Below are 12443 nucleotides of genomic sequence, written 5' to 3' on the forward strand. Positions count from 1 at the left end.
CTGCTCGGGGAGGACTCCTTGGAATCCTCCTCAGTAAGGTCGATCATGGGCGCCTGGACAGACATGGCCATCCTCCTCTTGGAGTACCGAATGAGAGCCAGAGACTCCAGCTCATTCTCTTCCTTAAGTTTCGTCTCATGGAGATTCAGTCCTGCCTGGAATATCATGCGAGCTGGAGGCTTCTGCCTCAGGCTGCTCTCCCGGCCAGATGCACCGCGCAGTTGCACCTACTCCAGCCTACCCCTTGCTTCCATGGCTCATGAAGTCTGGACAGTAGTAAGGAGCAGTTCAACTATAGAATGGTGGTAGAATGTGCCTTTGGATGTTTAAAAGCTCGCTGGCACTGTTTGCTGACTAAGTCAGACCTCAGCACAACCAGCATTCCCATTGTTATTGCTGCGTGCTGTGTGCTCCATAATATCTGTGAGAGTAAGGGGGAGACGTTTATGGCGGGGTGGGAGGTTGAGGCAAATCGCCTGGCATCTGATTTTGAGCAGCCAACACCAGAGCGATTAGAAGAGCACAGCAAGGCGTGCTGCGCATCAGAAAGGCTTTGAAAAACAGTTTCATGACTGGCCAGGCTTCGGTGTGACAGTTGTGTGTGTTTCTCCTTGATGCAAACCCACCCCCCTTGCTGATTTTAATTCCCTGTAAGACAACCACCCTCCCCTCTTTGAAATAAAGTAACTATTGTTTTGAAACCATGCATTCTTTCTTTCTTTATTAAAAAAAATGAGATAGTGGACAAGGTAGCCCGGGTTGGGTGGGGAAGGAGGGAAGGACAAGGCCACATTGCTTATTGTAGCCACACTCCAAATCAAATAGTTTGAGTTGTAGCCTTCTGTTGCTTGGGTCATCCTCTGCAGTGGTGTTGCTGGTTGCCCAGCGCCTCCCCCACACGTTCTTGGGCGTCTGGATGAGGAGGCTATGGAACATGGGAAGGAGGGTAGGTGGTTATACAGTGGATGCAGCGGGGGTCTGTGCTCTTGTTGGCTTTCCTGCAGCTCCAATAGACACTTCATCTTGTCCATTTGCTCCCCCATTAGCCTCAGCATCATGTCCTGCCTCCGTTCTTCGCGTTCACTTAATTCTTTCCTGGCCTCTGCCATTGAATGCCTCCATGCATTAAGCTGTGCCCTATCAGCACAGGAGGACTGCATCAGCTCGGAAAACATGTCATCGCGAGTGTGGTGTTTTTTTTGTTTGGTTGGTTGGTTTTTTTTTCGATGATAGGGGGAGTGTAGAAACATTCTACGCTCACGATTCTGGGGGGACTGCATGGTCAGCTGTGCTGCTGAGTGCTGCTGAGTTCCACGCTGACCAAACAGGAAATGAAATTCAAAAGTTCCCGGGGCTTTTCCTGTGTACCTGGCTAGTGAATGGGAGTTCAAAGTGCTGTCCAGAGCGGTCACAATGGAGCACTTTGGGATAGCTCCTGGAGGCCAGTACTGTCAATTTGCATCTGCACTACCCCAAATTTGACCCAGCAAGGTCGATTTTAGCGCTACTCCCCTCGGGGAGGAGTACAGAGGTCGATTTTAAGAGCCCTTTAGGTTGATGGAATGGGGTTGGTTGTGTGGACGCAGTCATTTTTTAAATCTACCTAACGCGGCTAAATTCGACCAGGCCAAAGACTCCCTCTTGCCACTCCAACACAGTGTTGGAAACTCCTCCCCCATTTCCAGCAGTAGACTTGAACAACGTCTTCTGTTTCCTCTTGTCAATTGCCTCCTGACACATCATCTTTTCTTCCATTGTAGTCCTATTTAATTGATATTTCCAGATGCCTAAAGTAAAATGGTGAATCTTGAAAATATTTTGATTTGTTTCATCCTTAATTTTAAAATTAATTTTCATCCTTAAATTTTTGCGTGAGGCTAGGAAGAATTCTTGGGAGAGCCTTTTCCCCCTCCCCCCAATAGTGCACTATTATATAATTTTAGCTATAATTAAAAAAGAGGAAACAAGCTTTGCGTTAGTCTAGAAAAGTTCATAATTGATACATTTGTAGAAATTCATATTATTAGAATGCATATTGTAATTATATAATTCTGAAGATCAAAGTTGAGAACCTTATATTTTGAAGCTCACATTTTTGTCATAGAGGAGCCTACCTCTCAATGAAAGGAAAATACTACTTCATTTGTGGACAAGCTATGAGGTTAATCGTCTCACCTTTAAGATTCCTTGTAGTTATTTTTAAATCTGATAAGGTTGTTGGGGCATGGCTTAATAGGCTGATTCGGTACAGATGGCAATTGTCTTGTCTTAGGTTGATCTTCTAATTCTGTTGAATGGCACTATAGATAAAGGAAAAAATATTTCTACCCGGTAAATTGTAACAATTTTTAGTTGCTACATATGTTTAAAAAGTATTTGCCTAGTTGGGGCTTTTGTGTTGGTTGGTTGATTTATTTTGAGTTAAAGGGTTTTGTTCACCATTTTAAATGTTTCTTTTGTTTTCAGGTTTTGAAAGTATTTTAGAAGGGCTTTATGGACCAAGGCTACGAAGAGACCTCAGTTTATTTGAAGGTAAATGACCCTGTATTTAGTGCACTGGGTTTTATTTGCTAGCTTTTCTTTTAATTTGAAAATTTATTTTTAAGCATTTATAGAAGTCTGAGAAGGAAATCTGAAGCTGTGAAACTTTATTGTGTTTTCTCTAATTCATTTTTTCATCTTAGCCTCCTTCCTATCCTCATACTTTCTGTACATATACAGAATTAGTAGCTGGAACTTGTTAGTAATGAAGTGCCTGGATTAACTAGGCATCCCTAAGTATCTGGCACAGGAAAGATTTTCTTTTCTGGAATACTGTATCCCTTTCTTTTTGTGAGCAACTTTCAGAAAGGAAGGAAAACAGCTTAAGTTCTCTGACTGTTGCTATCAGAATTAATTAGGAATTAGCTAGTTCTCAACAGCTATTCATTTTGCATAATCACCTACTCTTAAGAGGCTAAGCAAATTTTTATAATACAGTCATCTTCTAGCATCCATGTAACATCCTCTTTTTCCAAGTTTGCAGAGTTATGCTGGAATAACTGTAAACAATTAAAAATTTAAATTCAAGTTGATAGGAAAATGTACTTTGTGGTGTGATGTTGGTAAATGATGATGCCATATTAATGGTTTCTCACTAAAACAGCACAGGGGAAGCCTACATGAACTTGCCTGAATTTTTAAAAAGAAAGGACACTGTCAAGTCCATTTTCATAATTTATTGAAAAAAACTTTTGATTACTCAAAATCTTTTCCCTTGTCTTACCTTTCATTGCCTCACAATTTGTTACTGACAGTGTCATAAGTGTTAAGTTATTGGCAATGTGTGAGATAGATGTAGTTCTCGGCTCTTTGAGCTCAGATCATGTGTAGCAAGGTGTAAAAGCTTCATTGGAATGAATTTGAATAACTGCATTATTTGAAGGTGACAAATCCATGATTAAGTTATGTAAATCATTTTGTTAGTAAAATCTTTTACAGTGTTCCATCATTTTATATCTTTTGCATTTGTGTCTCACTTTTTTTTTCAGGGAAATTTGAAAAAAAATTGTTACAATTTTTGTTGATACAGTTTTTTGTGTTACCTCCATCTGTAAAGCCAGGTGTGCCATCAGTCAAAGAGATTATAAAATGTTTATGTAATATTTACATGTTCCTAAAAATAACTTTTCCAGAATAATGTCACAGTTTTAGGTCTGATACAGTAATAACTGATTACTGTGTACTGTGGTGGAAACAAATACACTTCATCATTTGGAAAGGGAAGGGAGCATTCCTGGCTTTCTAATGGTATAAATCACTCCTTTTCTAGACAGAATTACTAGTGGGCACAAGAGACTGGTTTTTAAACCTATTAGTGATACAAGATTTGAATATTCCTTGGGCACTGGAATTTTTAAATTTGGGGCATACAAGGAAGAAAAACCTTTTAATAGTTTGTTTTGTAAGTGGATTGAAAGCAGTTCAGAAGCATGGAATGTTAGTAGTATTGGGATAATGGGTAGAATACAGATGATGCAGGTAAAGGAACATGATGATCTACATGACAGATCTCACTGCTATATAATTGGTGCATTTATATATATGGGATATATTAATGGGGAAGCTGGTAGTGACCCCTCTATTTAGCTTGTCTAACACTTTCCATTATAAAGAATGTATAATCTTTTCTTTGAAAAGGTCTCGTATCTCCCTTGTTTGCAATAGGCGTTTGATATTTGACATTGAGAATTCCCTTGGACTGCAGAAGTGCCTTTTCTGTGTCCCATGAAATTCCACTCAGATTTGGCTGAGATACATATTGTTAAAATGCCATTTTCTGTCATTATTTTGGCAGGATGCCTGAACCACTGTTCTGAACCCCTGGGCTATATGTTTGACACCCCTGCTGGGTTCATACCACATCTGCTACAGTGGCAGCACACTAAACCAAGGAAGTACCAGATCAGCTGTAGTAAGGGAAAGGGAAGGAGTCAGACTGGGATGACCTCCGACTATATTTTTTAAAAATTTGTTTATTGGTATTACAGTGGCATCCAGGAGGTTTGGCAAGAACTCTCTTTAACTCCCAAGTTCTACATAGATGAACACATTAGCAGTCATCTTATGCTTGCTTGAGGTACTCAGTTCACATCCATTGCTTCACTGGTCAGAGTCTTTCTGACTGCCCTTTAGCAATGGAACTCCTGGTTACAACTGTCTAGTTCCACATCATAGCTTTGAATGACGTTGCATTTTATCATATTTGCCTCTTCTCCTGGGGCTCAATTCAGCAAGGTACTTAAACTCATGCTTAAATACCTTGCTGAATTGGTGTCTTAATTCTTTGTATTAGAGGGACAAGGTGGGTGAGGTAATATCTTTTATTGGACCAACTTAAACAGTCTCTTTCGATCTTGTATTTTGCTATGATAGCCTGATTAAGTTTCCCAGGCCTGACGAAGAGCTCTGTGTAAGCTCAAAAGCTTGTCTCTCTCACCAACAGTAGCTGGTCCAGTAAAATATATTACCTCAACCACCTTGTCTGTGATATTCTGGGACCAACATGGCTTCAACTCTTCTTTCTTCTATTGTTAGTTTTATGTTTAGAATCAATAAATTCATTCTTTTGAGTAATATCAAAGCACTGACGCTTGGAGAAGTTTGAGGCTTCTTGAATCAATGAATCCCTCAGACTTCATGTTCCTTCACTCACCAACTATTGAACATGTCAGTGTCTGACTATATCAGTAGACCCAACGCTTCACTACTCTTTACATGGTCCTGCTGGATCTTTATTTATTTTAATTAACAAGCTTTTCTTGCCTTTTTTCCCCCAATCCATTAGAGAATCTCTTGGCCCCAAACTCCAGGAGCATAACTTTTGCTAAACAAATCAGTTGGTTCACTTGATGCTGTATCAGGTATTTGTCTTTTTTTGCTTTGCTATCTTTTGCAGATAGAGGAGAAACTGTGGAGGGGAAAACACTTTTTCCTCCTTCAGTTATTTAAAAAAAAAATCTTGGATTTTTCTGAGGAAGACAGTGATGGGTGTCTGTTTTGTGGGGTTTTTTTGGGGGGGGATGTTATTTTGTGTCATTCTGGAGTATTTGCAAGAACATAACACTTGAAAGCTTTGTGAGACTAGAAATATTATGCTTTACTTTCATCCACCAAATGGAACAGTTCTAAAAGTTAAAAGGGAAGTGATGAGAACATCAAGCTTCTTGCTGTGCCTATTAGAAAACAGTAACAGTGCTATAGGACAGGGTTGGCAACCTTTCAGAAGTGGTGTGCCGAATCTTCATTTATTCACTCTAATTTAAGGTTTTGCGTGCCAGTAATACATTTTAACTTTTTTAGACGATCTCTTTCTATAAATCTATAATACACCTCTACCTTGATATAACGCTGTCCTCAGGAGCCAAAAAATCTTACCGCGTTATAGGTGAAACCGTGTTATATCGGGTCACGTTATATCGAGGTAGAGGTGTATATAACTAGACTATTGTTGTATGTAAAGTAAATAAGGTTTCAGAATGTTTAAGAAGCTTCATTTAAAATTAAATTAAAATGCAGAGCCCTCCAGGCCAGGACCTAGGCAGTGTGAATGCCACTGAAAATCAGCTTGCGTGCTGCTTTCAGCACCCGTGCCATAGGTTGCCTATCCCTGCTATAGGAAGTGTATTGGGATGGAGTAATTGATTAATTGGGATGGGGGGGCACATGTTTTGTGGGCGGGAAACTTCATGGGACTTGATTTGTGATAACCTAGAAAGTTCTGTAAGGTAGGCATTGTCTGAAATCTGTATGTAATAAAACAGTAAGTCATGTATCTCTCTATGCCAACCGTCCTAGACCATTGCACATCAGATGCAACTCAATTAATCGCCACCCTTAGTCTCATCTGATTTGCATGCAACAGTTTCATTGGTTGTAATGAGTCAGAGATGTGAAGGAGACTGCATAGATTGTGGCAGTTGGGCCAAGTAATCCATCATTCTTCTTCGAGTGATCATCTCTATTGTATTCCACTGAGGGTTATGTGCATGCGCCCAGAGCCAGAGCTTTTGAAAGTAGTCCACACGTGTACCCTTGTATTGCCTTGTTTCACCCGAGGCGATAAAGGGCAGGGTGGGGCAGACCGCCAGTGTCCTCAGTTCCTTCTCACCACCTCGTGGTCTGATTCAGAGCTTCTGTTGCCATCTCGTCCTTAATGTGCATTTTCAACAAATTTTAGAAAAATTGATTCTGTCCTTATTCATAGTTAGGATTTTATTGTTCTTTATAGGTAATTCCTAGTTTCATAGTAGTTGATAGGGCTAAGGACATGGGATGCCACTTCGGTTGTTTTCCTGCCAACCAGTCTTTCCCCTCCGCCATTACCTGGGCCTGGGTAGTGAATTATGCCAAAGACACTAGGATTCAAAATCTGTGCTTCCTGCGTTTGCTTGCTTTCCATCTGCGACCAGCACCAGTGCTTTTTGTACTGTTTGGAGGAACCCCACGTCACATTCAGGTGCAGTATCTGCCTCTCCTTCCTTGTCCATGTGTGGGAAATCCAAGTTCTTCGCCTCAAAAAGCACTTAATGGAAGCTGACAAGGGATTGAAATCGGATCCTAGCCGGGGAACCCCCACTGTACATTGGTCTGAGCAACCTGAGATTGCGCCCCCTACTGTACAACATCTACCTGGCTTTGCTGGTACCAGTGCTATGGAGTCCGCACCATGGCCTACCCACGAGTCTCAGAAGCATGGCAGTAAGTCTTCCTCCAAATCCAAGAAAGACGTTGCATTGTCCTCAAAATCCAGCCCAAGAGGAACGACTCGTTCCAGGGCTCACAAGAGCGACAAAAGGCTGAACCACTCACCAGATCTGTTGACACTGATCTCAGACACTTATGCTCTGCCTACTTCAGCTCTGCTGGCATCCCAAGAAATGTCTTTTCCGAGACTGATGCCTTTACTTGTTCTGTTCCCATCAACAAACCAGATACCACTGACTCTGGGGAGACTCGGAAGTGTCCCTGGCCCCCACAAGCTATTTGCCTTAGAGGGACTGAGGTCTCTGCGTGCTTCTCTGTGCTTATCTGCCACCTACGCTCTGACACATCCTATTCTGATGGCTCCATCAGCACTGCCATTTGCGGAGGCCTCAGATTTCTCCAATTCTGAGGATACGAACATTCACCTGCTTGCCACTCTCATTCTGGAAGCATGACTACTGAAGGGTTCTGACGGCACCCTGTAGTTTCCCACTTCATAGGTAAGGCAAAAGTGGTACCGGCTCCTTGGGCGCAGGGTCCACAACAGCAGGATCAACTGAGTTGGCCATATTGGAGCTCATGGCTTCAGTATTCGCCTTCAGAGCCGTCCTGTTCATCTTGGGAGAACTCCTCAACTTCGTCCACACAACCTTTGTCCGATTGATATTCAGAAATGGAGTTAGACAATGCACCGATTAGCCTGGCTCTGACGGTACCGGTGGATCTGGAGAGACTCTTGTCGTTGTCTCCAGACCCTGCCGTGTCATTGACATCTTCCTCTCCACCAGATAACTATCGACCGTTTCAAGAACTGCTGTGGAGTATAGCCACTGCTCTTGGGATCCCACTAGAAGAGGTGCAGGACAGTCAGCATCAGTTACTAGACATTCTGCACACATCGGTACCAGCAAGGGTGGCTCTACAGATCAATGAGGCCATTCTTCAACTGGCACGCACCATGTGGCATACCCTAGCCATATGCGTACTGACTCTGAAGGGGCCGAGAAAATATATTATGTCGTCCCGTCCCGTCCCCCCCCCCAAGAGGTCAGAATTTTTGTTTTCACATCATCCACCTAATTTCTTGGTGATACAGGCTGCATTGGAGTGGACCAAACAACAACACCTATGCTCCGCCCCGGCAGACAGGGAAGGTAAGAAACTGGACCTTATGGGTTGAAAGGTCTTCTCCTTGGCTGGACTGCAGTTCCGGATCTCTAACTACTTGGCACTGATGGTCAAGTATGACTTAGAGTCATAGAATCTCAGGGTTGGAAGGGTCCTCAGGAGGTCATCTAGTCCAACCCCCTGCTCAAAGCAGGATCAATCCCCAGAACGATTTTTGCCCCAGATCCCTAAATGGCCCTCTCAAAGATTGAGCTCACAACCCTGGGTTTAGCAGACCAATGCTCAAACCACTGATATATCCCCCTCCCTATGGCTAGATGAAAGAATTTGCAGACAGGTTACCCAGCAGGATTTAATTGCTTCCAGGCAATTTTACAGGAAGGCAAGTTGGTCTCCAGGTCCATACTTCAGGCTGCAGTTGATTCAGCAGACATGTCCTCATGTGTATTAGCAATGGGAATTGTCATGAGGAGAGAATCCTGTTTACATTCCACGTGTTTCCCTAGAGAGGTGCAGAACACAATCTAAGACCTTCTTGTTGAGTCACACCTCTTGAACAAGAAAACTGACGACCTATTACACTCACTAAAAACTCTAGAGCCACCTTACGATTCTTGGGCATTTATACACTGGCACCAAAGAAAATTTTTTTATCACCTACCACTACGCCAAGGCTATAGATCACCACATTTCTACTGCCTAGGAGCCTCTTCAGAGTGTCCTCTGGTACGCAGAATCAGTCCACCTGTTCTGGCAACACAGACCTATGCACAACACACTCAATTGTCATGAAAATGGTATTTCTGAGTGCGACTATAGAGAGCCGTCAACCATTCCATATACCAACGTTCCTACCATCTACCTCTTTTGTGGGTTATCTTAAACTCTTTCAACCAGCATGGAGAACTATAACAACAGTCAAGTGGGTCTTGGACATCGTTTGTTTTGGAGAGGCTGTGTTTATGACAGTGCCTCCTTCGCAGCTCCCTCCCAACCACCCCCTAGAGATCACTCTCATGACAGTATTCTTGCCCTAGAGGTGGACTCCCTCCTGCAGAGAGGAGCAGTGGAACCAGTCTCTTCAGTCTTTCAGGACACAGGGGTTCTATTCCAACTACTTCCTGCTACCCAAGAAGAAGGGGTGATGGAGACCAGTTTTGGATTTCCAACTCCTCAACCTCTGGATTTGCAAGCCAGAATTCCATAAGGTCATGCTTGCAGCCATCATTCCCTTGCTAGAAAAAGGCATATGGTTTACGGCATAGATATGCAAGATGCCTACTTCCATATCAACATACACCCCAGCCCACTGAAGATTCCCGAGGTTCAAGGTGGGACCTTGAATTCCAATACAGGGTTCTCCCATTTGGACTTAGAACCACTCCATGAGTCTTCACAAAGACACATGTTTCTTCATGGTAACAGCTCACCTCCAACGTTAGGGAAGTCTTGTCTTCCCTTACCTGGATGACTGACCGCGGTCCAACTTTCTAACTGTAAGGGTAGTTAAGCACTTGAACAAAGTAGTTGTGGAATCTCTCTCATTGGAGGTTTTTAAGAACAGGTTAGACAAACACATGTCAGGGATGGTCTAGATCAGCGGTCCCCAACCTTTTTGGCACCAGGGACCGGTTTCATAGAAAAAAAAATTTCCGCGGACCTGTGGGATGGTTTTGGGACGATTCAAGCGCATTACATTTATTTTTGTACTTTTATTTCTATTATTATTGTAATATATAATGAAATAATTATACAACTGACCATAATGCAGAATTAGTGGGAGCCCTGAGCTTGTTTTCCTGCAACTAGATGGTCCCATCTGGGGGTGATGGGAGACAGTGACACCCGAAGTGTGTTGCTTATGTCCAGTCTACTCCGTAATCTCGTTTTGGTTGCTGTCACTGCAGAAAACCCTGCTTCACAAAGATAGGATGTTGAAAATGGAAGTAAGCTTTTCAGTGCTTTTGTGGAAATCTCAGGATATTCCGCCTTGACTTTAATCCAGAACGTATGGAGATTTGAAGTCGTCTCAAACATACTTTTAAGGCCACCGTCATTTGTGATCTCAAGCAGTTGATCCTCTTCTAGCACGGATAAAGTTGATTCACCTGGCTTATTCACAAATGGGTCGCGGATCCATTCCTTCCCAGTTCGGGGATCTTTTGTGGTTGGGAAGTAATGCTCAAACTCTTTTGAAAGCTGAGATAGGTGATCATGCACCAGCTGGGAAAAAGAAGGCCCTGGCTCAGTCACTTTCAAAATCTCTGCTAATGTTTGAAACATGTCAAAAATCCCAGTGTTCACTCATTGCCCCCATAATTCTAGTTTGGCTTTGAATGCAGCCACTTTATCTGCCGACTTGAACACAGTTATTGTTCTCCCCTGAAGTGACAGATTGAGTTCGTTGAGCAGGTTGAATATGTCACACAAGTAAGCAAATTTTATGACCCATTCTGTGTCACTGAAATGTGCTGCCCGTGGTGACTGTTTTTCTAAAAGAAATCTCTGGAGCGGCTCTCGTAACTCAAAAACTCTGGCCAGTGATCTACCTTTAGAAAGCCATCTCACTTCTGTGTATAAGAGAAGACGTGTGTGCTCTGCGTCCATCTCCTCACAGAGCTGCGCGAACAGACATGAGTTAAGGGCATGTACTTTAATGTGGTTGATAATTTTAATCACATCCTGCAAAACTTTAAGTTCAGATGACATTTTTCGGCTAGCTAGCATTTCTCTATGGATGACACAGTGCGTAGACTCACATTCAGAAGCGACCTCCTTGACCCGAGTAGTGAAACCAGAAAGCCGTCCAGTCATGGCAGCTGCTCCGTCTGTGCATATAGAGACACAAAATGACCAATTCAGTTTTCCTGACATGTAATCATTCAAAGACTTGAATAGTTCTGCAGCTGTGGTGTTGGTTGGCAACAAAAGTGTACATAACATATCCTCATGCACATCCTCCTGAAAAATATATCGCACAAAAACAAGCATTGTTGCCTTGTTGTCAACATCGGTAGACTCGTCAACCTGGATTGCGTACTACGGTGACTCATTCACCCTCTCTAACAATTGTGCCTCAATATTTCATCAATTCGTCTAGTTATGGTGCTAGCCGAAAGAGGAACACGTGCCACCTTTTGAACTACAGCCTCTCCTAAAAGTTCATGACAAATGTCCTTAGCAGCAGGCAGGATCAACTCTTCACCAATAGTAAAGGGCTTCTTAGCTTTAGCAATGCGGTTAGCCACTAAGAATGATGCTTTCAGTGCAGACACATTTGATGAAGTGGTGGCCTTCAGTAATTGCTTCTGTTCTTCGTGTTCACATTTTTTTCTTTTGAAAAACTCCAAAGGCTTGTCTTTTAATGCAGGGTGCTTGGTCTCCATGTGGCGAAGCAGTTTTGAAGGTTTCATGGCTTCGTTGGATAGCCGGTCGCCACATATTATACAAAGCGGGTGTGGAGAATGTGAGTCACCTGTTGCAATGAACCCGTAATTTAAGTAGGACTCTTGGTATTTTCTTTTAAATGCAGCTTTCTTTTTGTTGGCCGTCTTAGAGTCTTCTGCTGTCTCATCATTGGGTCTTTCCACCTTTTCAAAGAAGCTTTGCAGCGACGTTTGTTTTTTACTCATTTTGGCCAGGGTTAGCTTGTGGGCTTACCAAAACTGTGCGGGAAAGAGGCACGGACGGAAGTGGTAAATAAAATAATGGGCGGGCCCCGTGTGGACTAATATAAGTGTCGGATTCTGACTTAAAGCCTGCCACCAGATGCAGCTGTACAATTGAAGTACATCAACTCACTTGCCACTATAAAGCCTGCCACCAGATGCAGCTTAATTGTCACTTGCCACTCACTGATAGGGTTCTGATATTAGTCTGCAAACAATTGATTTATTATGGTCTCTGTGCAGTGAAACCTCTGCTAATGTAATCTGTTTTTGCAGCCGCTCCCCAGCGCTAGCATCATGGCCTCAGCTCCACCTCAGATCATCAGGCATTAGATTCTCATAAGGAGTGCAAAACTCCCTCCATCGCATGCGCAGTTTACAGTAGGGTTCGCGCTCCTATGA

The 12443-nt window shown here is 42.9% G+C and overlaps 1 protein-coding gene across 10 annotated transcripts in view; it reads left to right on the forward strand.

The window, feature by feature from the left end:
* LCORL (ligand dependent nuclear receptor corepressor like) overlaps positions 1-12443 on the forward strand; it is a 186379-nt gene that overhangs the window by 66298 nt on the left and 107638 nt on the right. For 9 of the 10 annotated variants that reach the window (XR_005598812.1, XM_039539456.1, XM_039539451.1 and 6 more), the window contains exon 2: positions 2467-2532. Coding sequence is in view for 9 of the 10 variants with exons in the window: in XM_039539456.1 (XP_039395390.1) it covers positions 2467-2532 (66 nt within the window). In the remaining variant the exon portion in view is untranslated. Of the gene's footprint in view, positions 1-2466; positions 2533-11712; positions 11840-12443 lie in introns of those variants that run through there. The other variant, XM_039539453.1, reaches the window with a different exon arrangement.

This window comes from Mauremys reevesii, linkage group 5, assembly GCF_016161935.1.
Source record: "Mauremys reevesii isolate NIE-2019 linkage group 5, ASM1616193v1, whole genome shotgun sequence".
NCBI lineage: Eukaryota > Metazoa > Chordata > Testudines > Geoemydidae > Mauremys > Mauremys reevesii.